Source organism: Narcine bancroftii, chromosome 7 (genome assembly GCF_036971445.1).
Source record: "Narcine bancroftii isolate sNarBan1 chromosome 7, sNarBan1.hap1, whole genome shotgun sequence".
Taxonomy (NCBI): Eukaryota; Metazoa; Chordata; class Chondrichthyes; order Torpediniformes; family Narcinidae; genus Narcine; species Narcine bancroftii.
In genome coordinates this window covers 170,638,679-170,666,633 of record NC_091475.1, presented here as the reverse complement: position 1 = coordinate 170,666,633, position 27,955 = coordinate 170,638,679, and the positions used below count along the sequence as shown (strand labels likewise).

At 37.0% G+C, this 27,955-nt stretch overlaps 1 protein-coding gene across 6 annotated transcripts in view; it reads right to left on the bottom strand.

Annotated features, from left to right (window-relative positions):
• The window catches only part of atm (ATM serine/threonine kinase), a 225,143-nt gene that overhangs the window by 82,655 nt on the left and 114,533 nt on the right, over positions 1–27,955 (bottom strand). For 3 of the 6 annotated variants that reach the window (XM_069891269.1, XM_069891268.1, XM_069891270.1), the window contains exons 24-35: positions 26,986–27,156; positions 26,415–26,584; positions 25,408–25,660; positions 21,235–21,350; positions 20,699–20,825; positions 19,950–20,149; positions 19,308–19,482; positions 15,788–15,952; positions 13,432–13,564; positions 7,653–7,748; positions 5,187–5,358; positions 2,250–2,400 (exon numbers count right to left, since the gene is read on the bottom strand). In XM_069891269.1, the coding sequence (XP_069747370.1) occupies positions 2,250–2,400; positions 5,187–5,358; positions 7,653–7,748; positions 13,432–13,564; positions 15,788–15,952; positions 19,308–19,482; positions 19,950–20,149; positions 20,699–20,825; positions 21,235–21,350; positions 25,408–25,660; positions 26,415–26,584; positions 26,986–27,156 (1,929 nt within the window). Of the gene's footprint in view, positions 1–2,249; positions 2,401–5,186; positions 5,359–7,652; positions 7,749–11,166; positions 11,600–13,431; positions 13,565–15,787; positions 15,953–19,307; positions 19,483–19,949; positions 20,150–20,698; positions 20,826–21,234; positions 21,351–25,407; positions 25,661–26,414; positions 26,585–26,699; positions 26,897–26,985; positions 27,157–27,955 lie in introns of those variants that run through there. The other 3 variants (XM_069891271.1, XM_069891272.1, XM_069891274.1) reach the window with 3 other exon arrangements.

The window sequence follows — 27,955 nt, the reverse complement described above, 5'->3', positions numbered from 1 at the left end:
GCCGCCCTATTGGAGGCAAAGAATATGGGAATTCACGCCATCATTAAACAAATCTTGAGAGACTGGCTCAATGAGAAATAACTGAGTTTTAGGATGGATCATATTATGCTCAAATTAAAAATTATTGTCTGCTGTTACATTATGGCCACCACCAGCCTTCCACCATCGATCTGTGGGCCAAGAAAACAAGTTTCCTTTGTTTTTTTATCACAGTGAAGACAAGTTGAGGGAAAGTGTTCTGAGGGATGGTATTTACAAATATTTGGAGATACAGGGATTGCTAGGGTGTAATCAGCATGGTTTTGTCAGGGGTAGATCATGCTTGACAAACCTGATTTAGTTTTTCGAGGGGGTTACAAAAAAGGTTGATGAAGGGAAAGCTGTGGATGTTGTCTATTTAGACTTTAGTAAAGCTTTTGAAAAAGTTCCCCACAGGAGGTTAGGAAAAAAGGTGGAGGCATTAGGTATAAATGAGGAGGTAGTGAAATGGATTCAGCAATGGTTGGATGGGAGGTGTCAGAGAGTAGTGGTAGAAAATTGTTTGTCCAATTGGAGGCCAGTGACTATTGGAGTTCCTCAGGGATCAGTCCTGGGTCCACTATTGTTTGTTATATATATTAACGATCTGGAAGTAGGGGTGGAGAATTGGATAAGCAAGTTTGTGGATGATACAAAAATTGGTGGTGTTGTAGACAGTGAGGAAGATTACCGTAGATTAAAAGGTGATTTAGGAAGGCTGGAGGTGTGGGCTGAGAAATGGCTGATGGAATTTAATACAGATAAGTGTGAGGTGTTACATTTTGGAAAGGCAAATCTAAATAGGTCATATGCATTAAATGGTAGGCGATTGAGATGTGCAGAGCAACAAAGGGATTTAGGAGTTGTGGTAAATAGTACTCTCAAGGCTGATACTCAGGTAGATGGTGTGGTGAAGATGGCATTTGGAATGTTGGCCTTCATAAATCGGAGTACTGAATTCAAGAGTAGGGAGGTTATGATGAAATTGTACAAGGCATTGGTGAGGCCAAATTTGGAGTACTGTGTAGTTTTGGTCACCAAATTATAGGAAAGATATAAACAAAATAGAGAGAGTGCAGAGAAGGTTCACGAGAATGTTGACAGGATTTCAAGGTTTGAGTTTCAGGGAAAGGTTGTGCAGACTGGGGCTTTTTTCTCTGGAGCATTGAAGATTGAGGGGACTTGATAGAGGTGTTTAAGATTTTAAAAGGGACAGAGTAAATGTGGATAGGCTTTTTCAATTAAGAGTGGGGGAGATTCAAACTAGAGGACATGGTTTGAGATTGAAGGGGGAAAATTATAAGAGGAACATGAGGGGAAATTTCTTTACACAAAGGATGGTGGGGATGTGAAATGAGCTTCCGACAGACGTGGTCGAGGCGGGATCGTTGGTTACATTTAAGGAAAGACTGGATAGTTACATGGATAGGAGAGGACTGGAGGGATATGGACCGGGTGCTGGTCAGTGGGACTAGGAGGGTGGGGATTTGTTACGCATGGACTAGTAGGGCCGAACTGGCCTGTTCTGTGCTGTAAGTGGTTATATGGTTAAGTGTGCAGCAACAATGTGACAACAAGGATTAGCAGGAAGAAATTAAATTTAGAAGAGAACAGGAATTAAAATACACAATAAGAATGATTTTTTTCCCCAGTTGACATTAGTTTATAAAAACAATGTACCAAAAATTATTCTGGTCATTAGATTTAATAAGATACTAGATGGACCATTAATGGAATACCATGAGTACCTTGAGTGCACAATTATAAAAAGAATATTGATATCCATAAAAGGCATACTACAACATCACTGGTGATGTTAGAGATGAGGGGATAAAGTTATTAAAAAATGAACCGTGTTTCAGCAATAGGAAAATAACAGAAAATAAATGTTCAAAAGTCTGAAAAGATCCTGTCATCTTAGAAGATTTTAATATGATGAACAGTAGTAAAGAAAGACTTAAGTGACGGGAGAATTTAACCGTAAGATTAGAACCAGGGCCACAAAAGGAGATCAGACATATTTTAAAACATGAAAAACATTAATACAAATAATTGTTGAAAACAAATCAAACAGAAAATGTTAGGGAGAATGAAGAGGTGCTGTAACAAGCAATAAAATGAACCTGTAATAGTTCAGTGGTGGAGCGATCATCTGTGTATCAGATCAGATTGCTGTTCTGCTTCTCTAACCCTAATGCAAATGAAGCTTCAAAGAGTTGAATGATAATTACCTTCTTTCTGGGTGTGCGGAAAGGTTGCAAATACATAAGCATTGGATCAGGACCATTGGGATCTTTCTTACTCAGTTCCCAGAACTGGTGGCCTGTTTGGGTGGCAAGAATGTTCTTTGCACATTGAGCAGCAGCAAAGCGAACATCAATACTGGCAGAAAAGATCAGAAAGGATGGATATTTTAAAAATACAGAAATCAGTAAATCCATACACGTAATCAACTGCATATAAATTATCTGGATTTCTTTTCTCTTCAAACACTGGATTTTGTTTACAGACCTCTTCGGCTCTATGCCATCTATTAAACCAGTAGCTCCTTAGATATACTAAGGACACTAAACACAATTTGCTGGACAGGGGCCTTACATGGTTTCACCAATCCTGTGTGGGGCTCATTTCACCCCTTCCAACCTGTCTTCTTTACATTGCATTGCCTCTCTACTCAGTTTTAACACAGAGTTCCAGCTCAAACATTGACTAGTTTTTTTCCACTGATGCTTAATGATCCACCCAGTTCCACCAGCCAACTGTGTTTCACTTCAGATTTCAGCATCTAGCGTCTCCCCGGTGTCTCCAAAGCACTAATGACAATCCCTTGATGGGATTGTAATATGTATGAGATATTCTATCACTCACTCTGAACTGGATGACAAACAGATTTAGACCGGCGTCACGCTGACTAATTATTGGCATTTTTGTTTAAGGGAAGCTTCGTTTTAAAGGGATTCAACTGAATTTTTCTCTGTTGCCAAAATAACTAAGCAAATATTTTGTAATTGATTTGCTTCCATCATTTTTGCAAGTCAACAAGTATCAGAGGAAGCTAGAAATTGTCTGTGAAATAGGGAAGCTGCAACATCGATAGGCTTTGCCAGTGACACCTTTCATTTTAAGCATTGGTATCATTCACGTGCTGAGTACCAATAAATCTTAAAAAAAAAAATTCCAGACCTGTTTCAGCTCAATTATTCTTTTTTACTGGGCACCATCTGAACTCTTCTAAAAATTGGAAAGATTGTTTCATCATTTTGAACATGTATTTTCCAATTTTTTATTCTCTCATTGAATTAAAGCACACTATTAATAGAAATTCAAGTTCCCAGGAATGTAGAAGGATGGAGAAAGTGTCAAACCTCATCAAGTCCATCATCGACACTGACCTCTTGTCTACTGACCTCTTGTCTATGAGATGCAGCCTCAAAAGAACAGCCAATATCATTAAGGACCCCATCACCCTGGCCACATTATCTTTTTGCTGCTCCCTTGAAAAAGTGGTATAGAAGCCTGTTATCCTGCACCTCCAGGTTCAAGAACAATTTTCATCCAATAGCTATCAGGGTCTTGAACATTAATTATCTACATAATCCTAACAACCCTAACCTGAAACTACTTCGGGACCACTAAAAGATCAGTTTGCACTACTGAAATGTCATCTTTTTCCCTTGCACCAAATGCAACTGTGAATATTTATCTGTCCTTTGATATTTATTATGTGTTATTCTATCCTGGAATATTGTGGCAATTTAATTTTTGTTATTTTAGTTGGTGTATCTTATGTACCTATTTGGCAGCAGCAAGTGGGAATTTTGGTGCATCTATACATTGACTTGTGTCTTCTTTGGCTTGGCTTCACGGACAAAGATTTATGGAGGAGTAAATGTCCACGTCAGCTGCAGGCTCGTTTGTGGCTGACAAGTCCGATGCGGGACAGGCAGACACGGTTGCAGCGGTCGCAGGGGAAAATTGGTTGGTTGGGGTTGGGTGTTGGGTTTTTCTTCCTTTGTCTTTTGTCAGTGAGGTGGGCTCTGCAGTCTTCTTCAAAGGAGGTTGCTGCCCGCCGAACTGTGAGGCGGCAAGATGCACGGTTTGAGGCGATATCAGCCCACTGGCAGTGGTCAATGTGGCAGGCACCAAGAAATTTCTTTAGGCAGTCCTTGTGTACGTGACAATAAACTCACATTGATATTGACAAAATGGAACTATAAAAGCCAATACCAGACTGCATTATTTGAATATGGAAAACTGATTACTTCCTATTCAGGCTGATATTGGCTTTCAAAGAGTATTCAGCTGTGCCTCAAACTAACCCTAGTGGCATAGAATCTGCATATTTTTTATATATGTAGATCCTATGCCACTTAGTTATAAGGCAGCCAGAAAATTACTCTTTGATCTTTATCAATATTGTGGATGACAAAGTAAAAATTGTGTGCTTCCTTTGCGTAAAGGCAACTCCCAGGTAATAGCTTTTAGGGTTATGGAATTCTTTACAGAATTCACAAATCACTAACCCAAAATTTGAGTCACAGAATAAAATTTGTTCTCATGGAATTTATGTGGAAAAATAAGTAACTAAGTTAAAATGTATATATTATTAATTTTCATTTCTGAACACATTTGCAGATGAAGTGGCTTTGCTCTCAGAAAATGGTGATAGTTAGTTCTAGGAATGCTGCTCCCTGTGGTGCTGGAGTCACCCACACTGGAAGGTTAGGCCATCATTTGGAGCTGAATAAATGGACATTGCAGCTATACTTCCAGACCATTATTTCCACCACAAAAGTTATAACAACAAGAGAAAATCAGAATTCATGTTATTAACACATGATGCACACTATAAACTGTTATATAGAATCATGTACAAACAGGCCAAATTAAAGTAATTCACTGCATTTTGCTGATGAGACACTACAAAATGCTGAAAACCAATCACACTCTGGGGGGAGGGAAGGTTTAAAGCAATGTGCAATAGGTTTATGTAGGTCGGCACAATATCATGGACAAAGGCCCATACTGTGCTGTACTGTTTGATAGTAATTCACACAAGTTCAATTAAAAGAATATTGCAAGTTGTACAGGCTATAAAGTAAATAGTTTAGTGATCTGCAAGATATTTGTTTGCTTTAAGCTTCCTTTCAAAATATGTATAAACTCACCATTGGTCAGTGAGTGCATTATTAATAACACTTAGGAGAATGTAAACCAATTTGAATTTATTTTCTTTCAACAGCTCTGCTGCCTTGAAATGAAATTCATCTTTCTTGTGTTGTAAAGCAATGGTGGAAAAGTCAATTGGACCCATTTCTCCCAAGCACTTGCCTGCAGCTTCTGAAATTACAAAATGAATGTAAATGAGACACATATTCAAATATATCATACATTATAGTTGCTACAAGCTAAATAATCCAGACCAATAAGCTACATTTAAAAAAAAATGAATAGAATAACACTGAACACGAAATTGTGCCTCACAAAATGTAACACTTTCAAGGGAAAAGATACCTCTCTTGTGTTTGCATCCAAAGGTAAAGATCCCCATTATGCAGAATTCAAGCAACCAGCAAAACAAATCATGGATAATAAATGAATTTAAAATACAATTTTAAAATTGGCACCCCCCCCCGCTGCAGTTAGTTTGCAAATCACACAACACACAATCTCAACCAACAGGAAAATTAATTTATCCAGCTTCTACCAATCCCCATAGGTGCTGGATACAGGGGGGCCTTACTGTATCAAGTCCCTTTGGAGTACGGTACTGTTTGATCAAATATGAATCCCATTTCAAAATACCATCTTCTGCACCTGCCATTGCAATCTGAGTTGGCTCAGTTAATTATCCTTAATTTTATGACATAGACCAATTTAAGCAGGAATAGGAGCAAGATGATTTAAATTATTTTCAGACAATTCTCTTATAGCAATTGAACACTCCACCAGATAAGGCTGGATCTTCCATTGTCTGGCACATATTCTACTCTTTAAATCTCAATCTATTCATCCACTTTTTAAATTCAGCTGGGAGTATAGTATTGCTGGATTGTGGTCTCCTCTGATGTGCCTTTAGAATATTACCTTGTTAAAGGCACTGTACAAGTGAAATTTGTTGTCAGATGATGTTGGTTTATTCATCCTGAAAGACCCTAATGAAACCCCTAGCAATATTTAGATAGGGAGAAAACTCAAAATTCTAAATTGCTAAGGGTCTTGGGAGTCCTCATACAAAATACCCTAAAGGTTGACCTCCAGGTTGAGTCGGTGGTGAAGAAAGCAAATACAATTGTTGTGACCATCTTCCTTTATATTCACTTGGAGAAACTGGAATGTCGTTTATGACTAGTTCAAGAAAAGTCTGTACTAAAGTTGCAGTTGAGTTTTTAATGGTTTATTAAACCTTCAGTTACTACATTACTACTACTTCCTTATACAATTAAATGATGCTTAAATTATACTTAAAACAGTCAATAAAAGTTTTCAGTCTATCCCAAGATCCTCCATCTTTGCAGATCAAAGAAAGTTCAAAACTGACCATCTTATTTCAAGAACGCAGAAAGAGAAAAAGAGAGGGAGAGCTAGCTAACCTTGAAGTAAGATGTTATTAGGTTATGGCATGATTTCATCATCTACTGGCTAGCTGCAGACTTTCCTTGCAACTTGCATTTTAACCCTTACAACAATGTTGGCATTCATTTCTACAGGAACAGCAAACAAGGAAGTAATGTTGAGACTCTATAAAGCACTGGCGAGACTTCACTTGAAATACTGTGTACAGTTTTAGGTGTCTTATTTGAGAAAAGACATGCTGGCATTGAAGAGGGTTCAGAGAATATTGACTAGAATGATACCAGGAAGAAAGGGTAAGTATACAAGGAACGATTGTCAGAATTGGACTATACTGGTTGAAGTATTCAATTCATAGAGGCATTTCAAATACTGAAAGGCCTGGACAGAGTAGATGTGGCAAGGATGTTTCCCCATGGTAGGGGATTCTCAGACAAGAGGGCATAACTTCAGGATAAAAGGGCATCAATTTAAAACAGAGATACGGAAAATTTCTTTAGTCAGATGGTCGTGAGTCTGTGGAACTTGTTGCCACAGGCAGCTGTGGAAATGAGGTCATTGGGTGTATTTAAGGCAAAGATTGACAGGTATTTGATTAGTCAGGGCAGGGCATCAAGGGTTATGAGGAGAAAGCCGGGGAGTGGAGCTGAGTGAGTAGATGGATCAGTTTGTGATTAGAATGGCAAAGCAGACTTGATGGGCCAATGGGCCTACTTCTGCTCCTATAACTTATGATCTTGTGAATATTGAACTGTTCTCTAAATGTTTCTAAGTTGTGGTTCCATTACATAGTCAAGAAGTCCTCAGTACGTGTTTATTACTCTGTATAAAGAACCTCTACCAGTTCTAAAATTGTTGTTTATAAGAATAAACATGTTTGTTTCATTTGAAAAATTTACTAGAAAAATTTATCAGTAAATCTCATAATTTCTGAATGGGGAAGCTTCTGGGTCTTTAATGCTCTGCTAGTGTATGGTTCTCCATAAAGACCATCAACTGAGGATCATATTTTTCCATCATTCCACATTACTCATTGAATCTTAGGTTGATTAAACCCTCACCTAATATATCTTTTCCAGCAGGGTGAGAGATAGCAGACTTGCATAATTCTAGGAGACTTACAACCAGTTTCACGAGGACACTGGGCTCTGGATCATCTGAAGAGATTGTAGAAATGTTAGTTCAAATCAAGTGAAACAGCATACACATGCGCGCGCACGCACAATCCCCCCACCCCTCCCCCATGCTCCCCACCTGCCCCCAAATTGAAGTGGGAATGTGTAGTTGAAAATGTGGATAATCAAAATACCTATTACCTAAAGTAGCATGATAAACATTCTGAGTGGTTGCAAAGTTTCCGCCAGAGCTTGACATTAGCAATCCTAATTGATTAGAGGGCCATGTGCATAAATGTAGTATAGACAACACTTTTCTCATTCTAATATACCCCAATTTCAAAGTATTATCTTCCAAAGCATGAGCTGCGATATCCTAAATTTAGATCTCTTTAATCCAATAAATCAAACTCTGTGGCTGTTCCTTTATGTAGTTTTAATTTGTTGATAGAACAGATAAACATTTTGCATAGCTTTGCCAAAAGACTTTCATAACAGTGAATAACAAATCATTTACTGTATAATGATACAAAGATATATAGAAATGAAAATACTCAGAGATACAAAAATTCAAAGAAAAATTTCTCATGCTCACGCTTCCTTCTCATCTTGTAGAATGAGCAGTTAGCCTGGGTGGATATTATGACATATTACATCATAATCACTATGGTAATACTACAAACTATAGTTCTCTTAAAGAAACAGGCACAACATTAACGAAGAATCAAAAACACAAAGTTTTAACCTTTACATGTAAAAATGCCAAACATCTTGATTAACAACAGCATAGTTAGCATAGCAGTTAGCACACTAGCTATTGGGACTGTGGTTCGAATCCCATGCTATCTGTAAGGAGTTAGCACGTTCACCCAGGATATGCGTGGGTTTTGTGTGGGGGCTCCAGTTTCCTCCCACTGTTCGAAACCCTTCAGGGATTATAGGTTAATAGCGTGGCATGAGTTCGTGGGCTGTATGTCTAAATTATTTTTTAAAAAAAGTCCTTATTTCTGCCCTTATGCTTTAATGAATGATTGCTTGTTGAAATGAATGATAAGAGGTTGGGGCTGGGGAAGAGGAGGGGAAAGTGGGTAGCAGTGGTCTCTTGTCCTATATTTGCCACTGTTTCAATTTATAAAACTTGTTAATTTAACAATCTGGAGTAAATTAAAACCATAAATTAGCAATAGTCTTAATGTGCGTGACGCTCCTGTGATGGCAGCGCTGCTGCTCATGTGGACCCGGGGAGACAGGGGAATGGATCCAGTGCTTCCTCGCAGAGTCTTACCGCTCAGTCTGGCTGCCGACAGGCTTTAAATGCCTATTAAAGGACCTGCAGAGCCTGTCCCCAAGATGGAAGCACCTGATTTAGGGAGCAACAACGAGGAGTTGCAGACTCCGGGGGAGCAGTGGACAGGCGTAGGACACCAGTAACGGGGGAACACCCCAGACTCCGGGGGAGCAGTGGACAGGCGTAGGACACCAGTAACGGGGGAACACCCCAGACTCCGGGGGAGCAGTGGACAGGCGTAGGACACCAGTAACGGGAGAACACCCCAGACTCCGGGGGAGCAGTGGACAGGCGTAGGACACCAGTAACGGGGGAACACCCCATGGAGAAGGAGAAGCAGAGGAGACAATCCCAAGGATGGTGAATACGAGGAGTTCTGCACCTGAAGGCCACAAACAGGAGACTTGCAGGTGGGGAACCATACAGGCTACGGGCTGCTGGTGACTTGAGAACATAAGGCTCATACCAGGCTGCAGGCGGCTGGAAACTGGCTCATGAGAACCAGGTTTTGGAATAGATTCAAGAGAGTGCTGAGGGCAAGAAGGGCTCCCGATGGTTTTGATCTCAATTGTAGTCTTAAACTTGTTTTTAAATTTAGACATTCAGTACAATAACAGGCCATTTAGGCCCACGAACCCTGGTCCCGATCTCCAACGCTGTAAAGGCGTTGCGTTAACCTCTATGTCAACCATGCCAAGCTTGTGTGGCTGCAGAGGCTGCGGGAGTGCTGGAGGTGAATCCATGGAGACTCAGTGACTCGAAGGGGACTCGCATTTGCTTCTCTTTCTCTGGACAATGCTAATGGCCAATCTGTCTGCTTTATGCCAAACTAAAGACAATTTCATGTAATATTACACTTCTATTTTATTACATGACAATAAAATTTCTCTTTTTTGAATATTTTATTTAAAATCAATACATGTAACAACTGACAAAAATTATATTTCACGTTATAAAACAATTAAATCATGTTGATTCATATAAAGAAAAAGAAAAAAACTACAGAAACCCCCCCATCTTAACCCCGACTAATCCCTCCCTCCCAAACCCCGACCCTAACTAAAAAACAGCTGAATTACTAAAATACATAAGAAACAATTATATATTGAATTGGATTCCTTCAGAAGATGCTCAAAGATCCAAAAATATTTCACTAAAAACATTATTTATTTTTAAGGGAATACTTCTCCGGTATGGAGGATTCAAAGGGGTTATTTATAATTTCAAACCCAATGTTCAAGCATACGAGCTCCAAATCTGTTAAAATACAGAATATTTACATCTCAAATTATATGTAATTTTTTTTTCTAATGGAATACTACTTTGAACCTCTGTTTGCTATCTTCCTAATGTTAATGAAACATATGATTTCAAAGTAACAGCAATACATTTCCTTGCTATCACCAGAACTAATTTAACAAATTTCAAATGAAAATCTGATAAAAGTAATTTAGGAGTTATACTTTCAAAATTTCTCATCAATAATAACTCAGGATTTAATGGAAAAACAACACCTGTAACCTGTTGTAAAAACTTACTAATAGAAATCTATTTGTCCATTTTTTAAATTAAATAATTATAATTTAATTTATATACATTTTTCAAAAGATTGCCTTTACGTATTCCGAGGTATTTAATTCCAGTTCCAGTCCATTTAAATCAAATATCTTTTTGACAATGTGAATAATCACCCTGGATTAATTCCATTACTTCACTCTTATCCCAATTTATTTTATAACCTGAAACTCTTCCATAATCTATCAATTGTTTATAAAGTCTAAGTAGTGATAATTGTGGTTGAGTTAAATATATCAACACATTATCTGAAAATAGACAAATCTCATGCTTGGTTTGAGTTACCACAAAACCTTTCAATTGCTGGTCCATTAAAATAATTTCTACAAGAGATCCTAAAGCCAAAGCAGGCAAAGCTGGAAATAAGGGACAATATAGAATAATCTCTATCTCTAGGATGTTTCCTTCTCCATATATCGATTAAATTTAAATCCTTCATTAAATATAACATGGCTTTAGCTGCCTTAGATTTAACTATTGTTCTTGATGATCTATCTAATAAAGGATCCAAATATTAAAATCACCTCCTACTAAAATATTTTCATAAACATCTGTCAGATTCAAAAAAGTATCTTGTATAAATTTTTCATCATCTAAATTTGGTGCATATATATGTAATAAAGTCCATTCCTCTGAAAATATTTGACAATTTACCATTATATATTTACTTGCTGGATCTGTTGTCACACTCTGAACTTTAATTGCAAAATTTTTCTTAAATAAAATTGCCACTCCCCTAGCTTTAGAATTGAATGAGGAAAAAAAACTACTTGATCTACCCAATCTCTTTTCAGTTTTAGGGTTTTTTTTGTTTACATGAATCTCTGTTAAAAAGCAATATCCACTCCCAATTTCTTAATAGAAGACAAAATTTTCTTTCTTTTTATTGTCCCTTAATCCCATTAATATTGAAACTCATAATCTTAATTGCTTTATTCATTTACCCTATTTTAAAAGATCCCTTTTCATCACTCCCATCCAGGAAGTATTCCCACAAAATAATTTGGTCCTGAGTGCCATCATCTGCAATCTAAAAAGATTTAAATAATTCATATTGAATACAATATATATGATTACTAAAAAAGAGAAAACAAAAACAAAAATTTCTCCCTCACAAGCACTGGAAGAACCAGCGCTATCTCCCTCCATTTTACAGGTCATAGCCAAGCCACGAAAACACATGCAGCTGCCAGAAATAAAGAACATATGCCCTGACCCCCATGAGGGATAAAACCTTGATTTAATCAACAATTTCATCTAACATAATAATTCTTCATCCATCAGAAAGAGAAAAGGGTTAAAAAAACCCTCCCTATACATTAAATTCATTGCAACAAATCAGTGCTTTCTGTTACTTGAACTTTAGACAAATTCTGAGCAGATTCTTCAACTTGAACATAATTTGTAAAAAACATATCCTGTTGACCTGGTACAAATATTTTCAAAGTAGCAGGATTAAGTAACACAAATCTGTAACCTTTATCGCACAAAACTTTCTTAACTGGATTAAATTCTCTACTTTAATAAAGTTTGGCTCAAATCTAAATAACAAAAATTCAAAGTCCATATTCCCTCGCCATCCTCATTGCCAAACCTAGAAGCCTCTCTCTATCCTGGTAGCTCAAAAATCTAACCAGGATAGATTGGGGTCTCTGACTTGGTGAGCTCTTTCAATTAGAATCTTTTGTCTTCAAAATGTTCAGCTCCATATATCATCGGTATCTAGTCTTGAAAAATATCTTCTCCTTCTTTACCTTCGGACCATCCCACTATTTTAACATTATTTCTTCTACTATAATTTTCTAGAATACCAACCTTTTCCAACAGTTTTTCATTCATTGACATTAAACTAGTCATCGAATCTTCAGACACATTAGATCTTTTTTCAATGCGCTGTACGTCCTCACGAACATCTTGAATCTTATTTTCCAACTTATTCACTCTTTGTGAAATGTTATTCATCACTTTTAATGCATTATTCACCTTAACCATCAAATCTGTTTTTAACTTGCTTCAATTCTTCAGACAATTTTAAATTATTTTCCAAAGACAAATGAATTTTTATTTGAAATTCATCTATTTTTGACTCAATCTTATTTATTTTCTTCTTAAAAGTCTTTTCATTGCCTCTAATCTGCTCCTCTTCTGAACTTGACACTTCTTCTTCGCATTCATATTCTTCTGAAGCCTCTTCCACTGGAGTTGTATCCCCTTCGGGTTCTGATGTTGAAACGATGAACTGCCCCTTTAAGAAACCTTGAATTTTTTTTCCAACCTTTTTTTCTTCGGTACCACGCATGCGCGATGCAGTTTTAGTTTTTCCTCCGGTGCCATCTTTACGGTTGCCACGAAGAAGGCTCCGAAGGAAGGTCCCTCTCTGGGTTCTTGCCGGTGGATTCAGAGAGCACTTCAGCAGCTTGCTTCATCACTAAGGTAGGCCCAGTTTCTTTTTTCTTCTTCTCTTTACCATTTTTTGTAGGAGTTAATTTAGGCATTTTCTCATTCTTAGGTGACATAATCATTAGATGTTTTATATTAACTGCAAAGCAATTTTAAAAATACTTTTCTAAATATGTACTTTTTTTTTTAGCTATTCCCACAGGAGTTGCAAGGTTGTGTGCTACTCCTCACAGCATCACATGACATCCCCCCCCCCCCAATAAATAGTTTCTGATCTGATCTATTTTAGTCTACTTTAAAAGTGCTGCACTCAGGTTGAATTGTTGATAATGGAATATTTACCTTCAATTATTTAATTAAGAGAAGCTCAAATTTACTGCTATTTTTAACATAATAGTGCTCTAAAAACATCTTTGTATACTGCTGTCAAGATTTGTATTCATTAAGATACCATCTAGTTACCTTGACATTCTTTCAGCAGAATTTTACTCTCTTCTTTGTGAAGTTCTAGCTGTTTTTTTAGATCATTTAATCCCACAAGCCTAGTCAGGGGTAATGAGTCACAGGAGCTGACTGAGAGGAAGTGATTGATTTCCTGAAACAGAAAAAGAGTCTAATTGAGGCAAATGTAAACTCATGATCACCTTAATTTTTTCTTTAAAACTAACCCACCCCACTCTCTATTATCAGTCATTTTCAATTATCCAGGAAATGGTCTATAATTCTGATAGCTCTCATTTAATGAAAATGAATTGATTGTCACAAACATTGTATAATGCAAATATGCACTGAAATTCTTACTTGCTGCAGCCCAAAAGGTGCTTAATAAAACAAAGACAACAGGTATATATTATTTAAATTAAAAAGAGACAATAAATACCACAGTTATAGATAATAAGTAGTCAATTATCCTTGTATAAGAAAAAGTGTCTTTGCAATGTGGTGTCGGAGCAGTTCATGGTTAGATGTAACAAGGGGACATTCAAGAGCCTGATAACTGTTGTAAAACTTGTCTTGAACCTAATGGTGCTGGTTTACTGCCTTCTGTATCTTCTGCCTAAAGGGAGCAGTGAGATGAGATTGTGACTAGATGTTCCTTTATGAAGTTGGCGGTTCTCATACATGTCTTCAATGGATGGGATATCGAACCCTATGATGGACTTGGCTAAATTTCCTACCTACTGCAGCCTTCTGCCTCCTGACTCTAATGCACCAGTGAGTATACTTTCCACACTACATCTGTAGAAGTTTGATAGAATATTTGACGACAAGTATTGAGTCTTCAGAAATGACTCACAGGAACTTAAGATATGATCTCTACACTTTCATCCAATCAAAGCGGACAAGTGTCTGGTTCCTCAGCTTCCCTTCCTAAAATCAACAAGCTCCATTGATCTTGGTGATGTTGAGAGCAAGATTGTTGTTCTGGCATCACACCACCAGATTCTCAATCTTCATTCTGTATTCTGACTCACCATTTCCAGTTATTTGGCCAACAATGGTGAAGTAGTCAGCAAATTTGTTGATTGAGTTAGAGCCAAACTTGGCGAAGCAGTCGTAAGTGCACAGGGAGGAGAGGACATAGCACTCAGTCCTGGGGTGCCCCTGTGTTGATGGTCAGTGTGGAGGAGGTGATGTGGCCGATTTGCACTGATTGACTTTCTCATTGGCAGAACCCAAAGATCCAGTTGCAGAGACCCAGATTCTTTAGTTTTCATTTATAGCATGCTCTTTTCTGCTTCTATTAGTCTTTTGTGTCATTTTACGTAGACCCTGTTCCTTCAGACTCCAGCCTTAGTTGCTTCACGGTTGAGGCCTTTCATTTACTTCCTTTTCTTTGATCCTTCTGGTGTTGAAGACTCCATCCATTATAGCTCATTCTGATTCGTTTTTTTACAAAATGAAACTCTACTTAATTTTTTTTCAACATTCTTTCCCTCAATCACCACAAGCACGTAAACCTCCAGCTTCAAAGTCATGTAAACATGAGCACTCAGAAAGACATGGTTCAAATGCTTTGGTGGATTTGAGCACATATTCTGGCTCAAATTTCAATACAGCATCCAAAATGTGTTACATTATCAGAGGGAATATACTTTCTGATTAGACTTTATAAAGGTTCCATGCATATATTGCAGTACCTCTGGGTCAACACTAAAATATCCCATGACATCATTCAATGAAAAGTAGGGTTTTAAAGTGTCCTAATTCAAACATTTCTCTCTCACAAAAAAATGAAATGGCAAATTATTTAATATATTGTTTGAGACGGTGCTTTGTTGTAATTTGCCACAATATTTTTGTTTCTTTGTAGTTTTTGTTTATTTTCTTGCTAATTATTTGATCTCGTCTTACCAATTTTTGCCCATTTTTGGAAAGTTTTTAAATAAAAAGTGGATATCAGGACAGCTTATACTTCTACCAGAAACCAATTAAGACTAGATTCATGGAAATTCAGCATGAGAGTGGCAATAAGTTATTGCCGAGGCCACAGATGCCCTAGTCATTGACTATGTTGGTAGATTTTTGGATGCAAAGAAATTCAAAAGGTGTAAGGGAAAGACAATGCAATACTTAGAATTTTACCAAAGGGCAGAGCAGGTTAAAAGGCAACTGGGAATCTATTCCACTTGATTACTTCACACTGCATTTTTTGAGACTACTTTGGTTACTTGAGGATTCAAGGTTTACCCAGTTTTTCAGGTTAATAATCATGACTCTACTACTCCCGTGGAAGTTTTTTAAAAAGTGTAAGTCTGGCAGAAATGAAAAACATGGAATTCAAACCTCATGGCATACATAAATTTTTTTTTTTTACCTCCAATAATGTGAACCGTTTCTTACTATACTTGATTTTCTCCTGGGTAAGACGCAGCTCTCTGAACTCAGGAAGGTCAGGGAATGGATCCAACCGCCTAATTGCATGGTATAATTTTTCATTGTCACGATTAGAAATCACCAGATACTTCAACAACGAGAGAGCCTGAAAGAGATACAACCATAATTGACTGAACATTTAAGTTTTTTTTTTAAACTTTATTTATTCGTTCAAAATACAGATAAGTAACATATATAATAAACTAAACATGAATGATATATTTTATATATAAAAGAAAAAAGAGAGAAAAAAAGGACCCCCCTCCCTTTTCAGCCAACTCTCCTAAGGAGAGCCATAAAGAAAATAAAGAAAAATTAAGCATACATATTAAGATCTAATCAATGTAAATCAAAATGTAAATATTCTGAATATAACAACCTCTTATTAATAAAAAAAACTATAGTTATCACACGAAATATACATGTGATTTTTTTTCCATTATTAAACAATATTTCATCTCATTATACCATCTATTAACATCAATCATATTCTTATCTTTCCACGTACTAACAATACATTTTTTTTGGCACAGATAATGCTAAATTTTCAAAAGCAAGTTGAAATTTATCTAATCCCAGACCTTTCAAAGGTTGCAAATTACCCAATAAAAATACTGTCGGATCTAAAAGTATCTTAATCTTACACAGGTATTCCAGAAACAATTGTACTTTCTTCCAAAAAGATTGTATAGATATACATGACCAAACCGTGTGAAAAAAAGTTCCAACAGCGTTACCACATCTAAAACACAAATCTGATTCATGAAAACCATATTAAAAAAGCGACATCAATTTTTCTTTTTCTTAATATACGCCAAAATGTGTTTATGCTTAATCAGTGTGTTTAAACCTCAAACATTAAAAGTAGCAAACCTGAACTTTGACATATCCACTAATATTACTAAGAACTAATAATATCTATTTATAAAAACTCAAAGTAACGTAAATAGGCCCTCCAATAGGAGAAAAAGAAACCACAAATTAAAGTCTAAATAAAATAAAAATAAAAAAAAATAGAAAAAAAAGATAAAGTAAACCACCCCCCCCAAAAAAAAACTACCAAAAGGTAGTAATCCCTAAACCAAACTTGGGTGTGGATCACCCACCAGTGGCTGATGACTAACAGAATATAGAGCAAATCTCTCCCTTCCCAGCCAAACAAAAAATAACAAGATATCATAATGACATAAAAATAAAGTATGAATAAGTAAGTTCTTCTGTTCATCCAAGAGATTCCAAACTCAACGACCACATTTCAGGAGAAATTAGACTCTTTCCATTCCCATTTCTCCTATTTCCAGAACAACCAGATTTTTCTTTAGGAGACAATGGTGGACTACGTCTTGGTCCTCGTACATCTGGCAATGAATCAGCAAAAATCATTGCTTCACGCTCATTCTCAAAAAACCGAGATTGAAAGTCTCCACAAAACACCTTCAACACTGCCGGATAACGAAAAGTAGACTTATAGCCTTTACGCCACAGAACTTCTTTAACTGGATTAAATCGACGCCGACGCTGAATAACCTCTTGACTCAAATTGGGATTAAAAAACACTCTACTATTCTGAATCATTAACGGAGCTTGTCGTTGTCTCGCATTTTGCACTGCTAGATGAAGTATCGTTTCTCTGTCCAAATAATTCAAGCATCGAATTATCACGGGTCTCGGTGATTGATCAGGCGGAGGCCTTCTTCTTAAGACTCTATTAGCTCTTTCCAATACCAAGCCTCCAGAGAAAAATTCTTGTCCCAATATTTGTGGGATCCATTCTGTAAAAAAACGAAGAGGATCTTGATCTTCCATACCTTCTGGCAAACCACGAATCTTCACATTGTTCCTTCTACTTTGATTTTCCAAATAATCTACTTTTCTTTCTAACTCCTTTTCACGCTCTCGCAATTCTTTAACGGATTTTTCCACCTCCATCACTTTTTCTGTATTAGAGGCCACTTGCTGTTTACATTCCAAAAAAGCAGACTGAAATTTTTTTTAAATCTTCAGAAAATACTTCCATTCGTGTATTAACTGTAATGAATTCTGACCTCATACTATCTTTCATTTGAGCTAACTCTTGCAATATCGGCTGAGTAACGGTACTTAACAGGTTAACTTGTAGTTCAGAAAGACCAGACCCTGTTTTCTTTAACACAGTGTCAGAACCAGATAACTGCAACTCCTGCTGCAGCTCAACAGCAGGCATTTTAACAGTTTTACTGTGTGTTTGAACTCTCAATTATGACACCCCGACTTCCTCAGGGGGTTAATGCTGGTCTCCCCTCACAACTCACTGTTGTTTCAAGAACTCACGGATAAGATCAAGCTCTTCAGATTGAAGTACTGCATGAGTGGTTTTGAACAATGGATTCATTTTTCTGTGAGCTCCCTCTGCAGTTGGCAAACTGCCAGAATCAGGATCCACTTCTTGGAAACACGCACTTTCCTCCTGAGAATGAATAATTGCAGAGATATCCTTTTCCTGGTGAGCAGTAATCATTCTTTTCAGCTGCAGTTTTTCCAGGCCCTAAATCTTCAACACTCCGAAAATGTCGTTTCTTCTGTACTTGAGGTTTAATCTTTTTGCCATTAATGGCCATAACAACTCCTTAATACTTAAACTAAGTTTTTAAAAAAGTTTAAACTTAAAAACAAAAAGTTAAAGACAGGTTCTTAAAAGTCTGGCCAGAGAGGTCGAGATTACACGTCTGGGCTCTACACCATCTTGGCACGCACCCCCCCCCCCCACCCCCCTGAACATTTCAGTTAAAATTAAAATGGAAAATAATGATGAAAACGTTTAAAGCTTTACAAGGAGCAGTATGGAAAAAATTATATGCACAATACTCAGCTTCCACAAACTTTAGAAACTTTGACTGGCTTCACCAATTTAAAATTCTTATCGTGCCTTCTCAAGCCTTGAAATCTGATAACTTTCCTTCTTCCATTTCAGTCCAAATTTTGAGCTGACCTTCTACAAATTTCTCTCCTATTCTTTCCTCCTACAGACCTACAAATACCCATTGCTTATGGTCACAGCTTTTCTTTACTTGTGTTGACATTTTTTATTTATGTGTTTCTGGCACATGGTGGGATAATACTTTAATTTAGACATACAGCATGGTAAATGGCCCTTCTGGCCCATGAGGCCATGATGTCAAAATATCCCAATTAACCCCAGTACATTTTGAAGGGTGGGAAGAAACCGGAGTACCTGGAGGAAACCCATGCAGACACGAGGAGGATGTACAAACCCCTTACAAACCGTGCCAAATTCCAACCTGGGTGGCTGGGGCCGTAAGCATTGCTCTAACCACTATGCTTGTCATGCCACCCACTACCTTTACTCCATGTTTAAAGTAGCGTACAAGTTTAAGTTAAGGAGAAAAAGCTTGATATTTTTCTTACTAAATTATATATTTTAAATCAATAAAAAGTAAAAGTGAAAGCAGGCAGTGGCTCACCTGTTGGCAAATCTCTGGCTGTTCCTGGACCAATGGTGTTAAAGTACCCACAATGACATGAAGGTGATTTTCAAGTGCATCCCCACAATGTTCCACAGCAGTTTGACAAGTGACGTTTAAAAGATCACAGCAAAGAGAAAAACTGCGTATGGATACATCATCCATGTGTGATGGCCTTTAAAGAGAAAAAAAAATGGCAAAGCATGATCGAAAAAAATGTTATACAGGTATAAGATGTTGAGGCAATGTTTTGATGCTCAAAGTACACACTGGTAATTCAGATGATAGATACACTGCTAATTGCCATCTGTTATATTGCCTGCCCCATACTTTGTTTGCATCAACATATGTAGCTAATAGAAGTCAAAATTATTTTGTAAGACTGGCTAATTCACCAGCATCATGGCATGTACAAATATGCAATCTTTTCAATACTATCATTTACACTTGAAGTTTGAAAGGTACAAAGCTGCAGTGAGCTCTCTTGGGGAACTTCTGAACTTAATTTTGCTATCAGAGGTTTGAGGAAATAGGAGAAACTGCAGGCAACTACATTCAATTTGCAAGAGATGTACCTCAACACATACAATGAACAAGTCTTAATAAAAGAATAGTAAAAAAAAAATTAATGAAAAAACTGACCGACTATTGATGAGATGAATCAGATTGTAGATGACGTCACGGAGAACAAAAGCCCACAATCCTCCCAGCCCGTCCATAATCTCTTTTAGCAACAAGTTTACGAACAAACGATACATCATCAGAATTCTATGCTTTTCATAGCCACTGGTACTGTCTGCTGCTTTCTTACAAATGGCATGTAAGATCTTTTGTATTGAATCCTGTTTACAACACATTTTGGACAGCTTTTAATTATACACGTCTAAAACTGCCTCTTGAAAAGAATTGGTGAGATTTTAAGAAATATACTGAGCATTTGAGAGCTACAGAGCTGCAGTGAGTTAATATAGAGTTAAAATAAAAGAACCTAATATGACACATTATAAAATTTTACTAATGGAAATGTTTGCTGCTAATAAATATTGACATAAAATATCACATCTGTTAAAACTTTTTTGCTAAATTTGTTCATTGACGCAATGGCAATTTCCAAAAAGTTTTTTAAAAATTTGTGTTTGCAATATGTGATTTTAATATAGCTATGAGGATTCTTCTCACTTTAAGGAATGTTCTCAATTAGTGAGAATTATAAAATCAGTGAACCGGTGCGGACTCGAAAGGCCAATGTGGCCTGTTTCCGCTCCGTAAATGGTTATATGTGCTGCATCAGCCAAAGAGGTCCATGACTGTGAAAAATAATATACCCACCACCCTTCCAATCAGGTAAAAACTGTGAATCTGTGTTCAAAAATATCTAACAAGGAACTTACAGGATTTTTTGAAAGAACTGCCACAAGTGATTTGTACTTTTCTTTATGGCAGCTGCCAATATACTCCAGTGTAGCTTTAACAACGTAGGATGGGAAATAGGGAGGGTTAGGAGCAGGATCCATAGCCCTGAATAGTAGAAAGAAATAAAACAGCTTTAGGTTTCAGAGCAGAAATTTACAACAATTCTGACAAAAATCCATCAGTGTACAATAAACAGATCATAATAATAATCTGACTCATTTCCTAATTAAACTGCAAGACATGTTCACTCTTGGCTGGGACAATATTAATCTATTTTGAAATAATAACATTGAAACTGATGCTGCACGATTCAGGCTATTTATACTTTTTACTTCCAGTAGGTTGAAAAATGTTCAAGGGACTAATGGATTAAATTAATTGGATTGCTTTTTCTCTCAAAGTTTAAAAACAAAAATCATACTTTTCACAATGTTCTGACACTATTATTGTGGGTAAGTTAATGCTCAGTATCTTATTAATAAAAATGGATTCAAATATTCTTCAGCTCCCTTACCCAACAAGCTTCACCAGCTCATCATTTGCTTCATCTTGGTTAGGAAGATCAAACAGGGTACTGAGCACCTCTACAACAATTTCTGGCAAGTTGTTGAGACTTAAATGGTCAATTTGCTTTTATAAAAGAAAAAGAGAAATGTCAAATGTTAAATATCTTAGAGATTCTGTTTTTTTAAAAAAATTTTGTGCAAAAAATGTATTAAATAATCATTATTTCCTGAAATATTTCTCATCCTTTTCAATAAACTTTGATGAATTTTGTGATAATAAATTCTGATTCAATAAATAGATTGCTTGAAACTGCAAAGTTCCAGAGTTTATATTAGTTTACAGTAGTCACAACAAAAGCAGGACACCATATTATAATGTGATTACCAATTTTAATTTAAGACTAAGAAAAAGAGGCCAAGTTGCTTGTCAGGTCTTAAAGTTGCACACCTAAAACTACTTTTATCAGCAAGGCTACAAAAAAAAACACGTAATCATGATTCCCCTTTTGAAAAGGGGATCACTTATCGTTGGTGTATTTTCATCTTGATGCCTATTGGCTTCAATACTGTCAGGGATCATTTTGTCAACTGCTGTCTTTTGAGGACAGAAATTACTTCTGAGATTCAGCTCTTTGGTTATGTTTGGATCAAAGCTGTATTAGTTAAGTCAGAGGTGAAATCAATGAGATAACTAGTGAGTATATACAGATTGATAGATCCATTAATTACACTTTCCATCACTTTCAAAGATGGGCAATAATTAGCTGGATTAGATGTCTTGTTTTTTGTGGACAGGACATACCTGGATTATCCTCCATATTGTTTGAAAGGAAATGCAACTAGTTCAGGAATATACAATCCCTCTTTATAGGACTTTTTATCTAGTTTATGCTCATTTATTGTCATGTGCACCAGGATTTGTGAGCAGACTGGTAGACATCTTATACATTGTGCATGAAGCCAGGCACAGCACAAAAATATAAAAGGTTTTTTTTTTTTAATAATTTTTTATTTTTCACACCATAAATCACATTAACCATGATGCACATTTTTCCCTTTTCACACATATACAATGTCATTTTCTCCCCCCCCTCCCTCCTCCCCTCCCACCCTCCCCACCTCCCCCCTCCCGTCCATTTAAGGTATAAATCTAGGATACATTAAACCAGTCAGACAATGTTGTCATTCAATAAAAATACACCAGAAATTCCACTGAGTCCATTCTTTTCATTTCCTTTTCCTTCCGTTAACTTAGGTAGTGATTGACCCGGTAGGTTTTCACTATTGTGTTTAATGTAAGACTCCCATATTTGTTCGAATATTTCAATATTATTTCTTAAACTATATGTTATTTTTTCTAATGGAATACATTTATTCATTTCTATATACCATTGTTGTATTTTCAAATTATCTTCCAATTTCCAGGTTGACATAATACATTTTTTTTGCTACGGCTAGAGCTATCTTAACAAATCTTTTTTGTGCATCCTCCAAATCAATTCCAAATTCTTTGTTTTTTATGTTACTTAGGAGAAAGATCTCTGGATTCTTTGGTATATTGTTTTCTGATATTTTATTTAATATCTGATTGAGATCTTCCCAAAATTTTTCTACTTTCTCACATGTCCAGATTGCATGAATTGTTGTTCCCATTTCTTTTTTTACATCGAAAACATCTATCAGATACTGTTGGGTCCCATTTATTTAACTTTTGAGGTGTAATGTATAGCCTGTGTATCCAGTTATATTGTATCATACGTAACCTCGTATTTATTGTATTTCTCATCGTTCCAGAGCATAACTTCTCCCATGTTTCCTTTTTTATCTTTATATTTAAATCCTGTTCCCATTTTTGTTTAGTTTTACCATTTGTTTACAAAAATATAAAAGTTGAGTTACAGGGGATGATCAGTTGGTTTGGAGCGAAGACAAGAATGTCATCCCTTCCTCACAATTCCCCTACCTCATCTGTTCCAAGAACGTCCTCCACTCAAGAACATCCAAAATATCTTTTTGTTTTTAATAACCGTGGATTCCCCTTACTGTTATTGATAAAGCCTGCACCTGTATCTCTTCCAATTCTTGTATTTTTGTCATTTCCTCATCTCCCACCAGGCAGATCAAGGACAAAATCCCTCTCATCCTCAATTGTCACCCCACCTGCCACTCCATCAGTCTCATTAACCTCTGGCACGCCTGCCAACTTCAGTCCTATCCCACTACCAGCCACATCTTCTCTCCACCTCCATCTGCTTTTCAGTGATAACTCTCTCAAGACTCCCAAGTCCATTCTTTCCTCCCCACTCAACCCTTCACCCCCTTAGGCACTTCTCACTGTAACTGCAGAAAGTGCAAAACTCCTCCCTCTCCTTCATCCAGTGCCACAGACAGGTGAGGCAGAGCTTTACATTTACATCATCTAACCTAATTAACTGCATTCGGTGTACTAAACGTCATCTCCTCGACATTAGTGAGGCCAAACACACACTGGGTGACTGCTTCATTGATTTGTGGTTCAAAAATTACTGTCACCAATCATTTTAACTCCCCACCAATTTCTACAATGACGTGTCTGTCCTTGGTTTCATCTTTTGTCAGGGTGAGGCTAAATGTAAACCTGAACAGTATGGCATATTCCTCTTGGACAGCCTTAAATCAGCATGAAAACTGATTTTTCTAATTTCAGGTAAACCATACCCTATCAGATTCCATTCCTAGCTTCACTTCACCTTTTCATTATATTTTTGTGCGCTCTCTCTCTTTCTCTAACTTCTCTTTCCCCACTCCCCCCCCCCCATTGGTTTCTCCCTCCACCTCCAACATCTACTGTCCTCACCACAGGGCCCCCTCATCCAGCTTCTATTCCCCTTTATACAAGTAATTTCACCAATTTTATCTTTGTTTTGTAATGGGACCAGAGGACTCCAAAACCCAGCAGCAAAAGCAATTCCCCAAGACAAATGGTTACTTAAACAAAAGTTACTTTTAATTTTCTTTAAACAAAAAACAGGATAAAACTTTAACTTATTACTATTAACTTCACCTAATTTAACCCCCTCTAATTCTAAGTGCACATATATGTAATGTGTGCAAGTTCAGAAAAGTTCTTTGATTCACAGTGCATTCTCACTTCTCACTCTTCCAAGTTCACCAGTATCAGGCAATTCTTATACTGTGCCCAGAATTTAACATTTATGAACCATCACCAGGCTTTGGTGCTTGAAAGATAAATGGTTATCACTCAGGAAGGTTCTTGTTGGTTTCAGAGAGAGGTTTGTTACTCGTTGGACACACACAAACTGATTCCCTCTGATCACCCACTTCAATGTCTTGCCAAAGAAACTGGCCCCATCAGGGTTTTCCAGATGATAACCTTTTCTTCTGCAGGTCACCACAGAGTTCCTTTTGTTTCCCTTATTTCAGGTGAAACACTCTCGCCAGCCATTTCCTCTTGTGTGGACCACAAGGGTTTTCAACGGGCTGAACTCAGAACTCATAACCCGTCTTCAAAATGGGGTTTAAACAAGCTGCCAGCTTGCCATGCTACTGCCTGCAAAAGCCACTGCAGAAAATTGATTCTCTCTCTCTCGATTAGAGAAAGCCTATTTAGTCTCTTCTCTCTCTCTCTCTCTCTCTCTGCTTGCAAAGCCACATGACCTTCTTAGAACAGCAAAATGCAACCAGACAGAATGCGGGACCGGACCCAAACTTCTGAGCCCGTTCATCTGTTGCATTGCTCCACAGCATGTCCAATTAACACCTACTTGTGAGGGTCTTCTATTTGCACCTCCTTATGAAAACTTTTAGCAAAGCTGTTTTTATTGTCTTTACAAAGGCACTGGGCCCCGGAGCAAAGCTCTTGCATTTTAAATGAGATCTGTTTTGTGAGGTGTTTGTTTGTGACCTACACTCCTCCCACAATCTATCTCCTTCAAAAACATATAAAATATATAATCCACCACAGTTTTTATAAAGAGTTTCAACTCAGAATGTTGACTGACCTTTTCTACCTATGAATGCTTTGGTTCTGCTGAGTTCCTCCAGCAATTCTTTGCTTAAAATTCTAGCATCTGCAGCTTTTGTGTTTCTCAGTTTTAATATTATTACAGCATGATGACTCAGGTGTCTTGTATTCATAAAACACTTCATAAATAATATAACAAAATACTACTATATCTCACCTGCTTTCCCAAGCAATCATCTTCTTTCAGCATGTCAAACACCTTTGATGCATTTTCTCTTTGTTGTGCTAAAGCATTATCAGATCCATTCTTTTCTTGATATGCAAAATAAGGCAGAACGTTAACCATTATTTTTGGAAGACAATCAGCAAGCAAATCTTTCCAGCATCTTCTAATGTGAGCAGCAATTGATTTCACTTCTTCCATGTTACCAGTAACCATCAGGTGTGGGACAAGAACTTTGTAATAGGATCTAAAACACAAATCAACGGCAACATTTGATTAATAAAGAGAACTAAATACAAGTATTGTTTTGTCAGTATCTTGCAGCGGCCCGCGGCCCATGCCTCGGGCCAACACAGGAAATGGCCAACGAATGCGGCGACTGGCAAAGCATTGTGCAGGCTGAAACGCCCATTTCCATAGGATGCTGGCAGAGTAGTGAAACTGGCCAATCACCGATGGAGAATCGCAAGGGGGCCCAATCAGGGCCTGGGCATCTGAGGTAACCAATCGTCAGCCAGCTGGCTCAAACCACACCCTGGTGGTGACGTGGCCGAGCTGACTGTAAAAGGTAGAGCTGCCACTGAATAAACTCAGTAATGAATACACTCTAATCGTGTGTGTGTGTGTGTGTGTGTGTGTGTGTGTGTGTGTGTGTGTGTGTGTGTGTGTGTGTGTGTGTGTGTGTGTGTGTGTGTGTGTGTGTGTGTGTCTTCCTTCTTTTGCGGATTTGAGTATAACAAAGAGCTATAACCTAGGTGTAGCCGTAGCAACCTCACTACAATCTTTTCAAATAATCTGATCACTTACAACTTCTTGAACACAAGGGAAATAGATGTCAGTCTTCTTCTTTTTGTCCCATTTAACATATTACCATGTGCATTTCTTATACAAAACTTTACATAGTTAAACATTTTTAAAATATATTCAGATTCAGTGTAGAAATACAAACCACTACTTTGCTTTTTTGTTGTGATTTCATTGGAAATGAATATTCCATTTACCTGTAAAATTCTTCCAGAGTAGAACAGTTCAATAAGATATAAGGGAATGTAGGCAGCTTATAGTCAGGATCATTCAGTGCAAGCCATTCGTGGATAAGGTAATCTATATGAGAAATCATGAAGCTTTCCAAACTACGATAAGACAAACACTTTGATGTGGACTCAAGAATCTAAGTGTAAGTAAAAGTACAAGAATACTTGTTATAGGCAAAGAGTACAGCTTTATAAAATCAAAGACAACAAAAATATTCTGCGTTTGTTACTTTTGATTACTGCAGATAAATTATGCAATTTCAGGATTTTTGTGGATCACAAAATATTTGGTGTCATTAACTTTGATGTTAATATTTTCCATCTTTGCTTCAGCAAGTCTTCTCAACTTCCAAACTTATTTTGCATGTCTTGAATTAGAGGTGAAGAGAGATTTAAATTTAAAGATTCCTGCCTAGTGAATGTTAATCTTTGATGTGCGTGGATTTGATCTAATGAAACAAGAGGAAATTTGAACAAGGAAGTAAACATTGACATTGTTTCCTTTTTTACAGATGTTACAATTTTCTTTTATTGTTACCTTTTTAACAAGTGAAGGGTCTAGTTTGTTCTCCTTTAATGACTGGCAAATAGCAAATAAAGCCTGCTTTTCACAAATAGGGCTGCAGCACATAACCAATGAAATCACTAGAAGCAATGTAGCTCTTCTGTTGCACTCCTCATCCTGGAGTTCATCTGGGGATGTACAATTCTGAAGAAAACCACAAAAATGTATTTTTAAAAAATGCAACATACAAATTGTCAAGCAAATGGAAAACATGGAATTTCACTGAAACATTAATACAAAATAAACACATTGGTTTTGAGAGGTATCAAAAATAAACTGATTGCAGGGAGAATCAATGTAATATTGGATGGGGTGATCAAAAACTATGACATGGTGCTTGGTATCAAGAGGGAAGGTAATAATGGTGGAGATGCAGGGTAGGAGGCACTAAGACCTGAAGTCTGAAGAATGCAGAGTTCAGTCCAGGGCTCTGATGAAGATCAAACATGGGGAGAGACCAGGGCACCAGAGAACGTATGGGAATATTATAACTAGTTTTCCCAGCATCTTGAAGTTAAGTCAGTAAAATTTGTAATGAGGGTAAGGGAGATATGGTGATGACGAACCACTAAAGTATTGTTAATATTATAATTTTAATTACAAAATAATGTTATGGATCTGGTTTGTCCTATTTTCTGTATATAGGGTCAATTGCCACTATTCAATTTGAGGTTAGGATTTGGTGGTTTATGGATACATAATATTCCACACAGCATTTTCACTCATAACATTGACATTTTAATGTCAGATTGCCATCTATGGTTGGACAATGGGAATGAAAATTAGGTAAATCCTAAAGTACATTTGGGTAAGAATATGCAGAATAATTGGAACAATGGTGTTTCAGTTGCGAGCAAAGCAATTATTATGATATTAAATATTATCCCAAGCTTTCATTTTATATATAGATAGAAAAGGAACTAATAATGGAAAAATATGAATA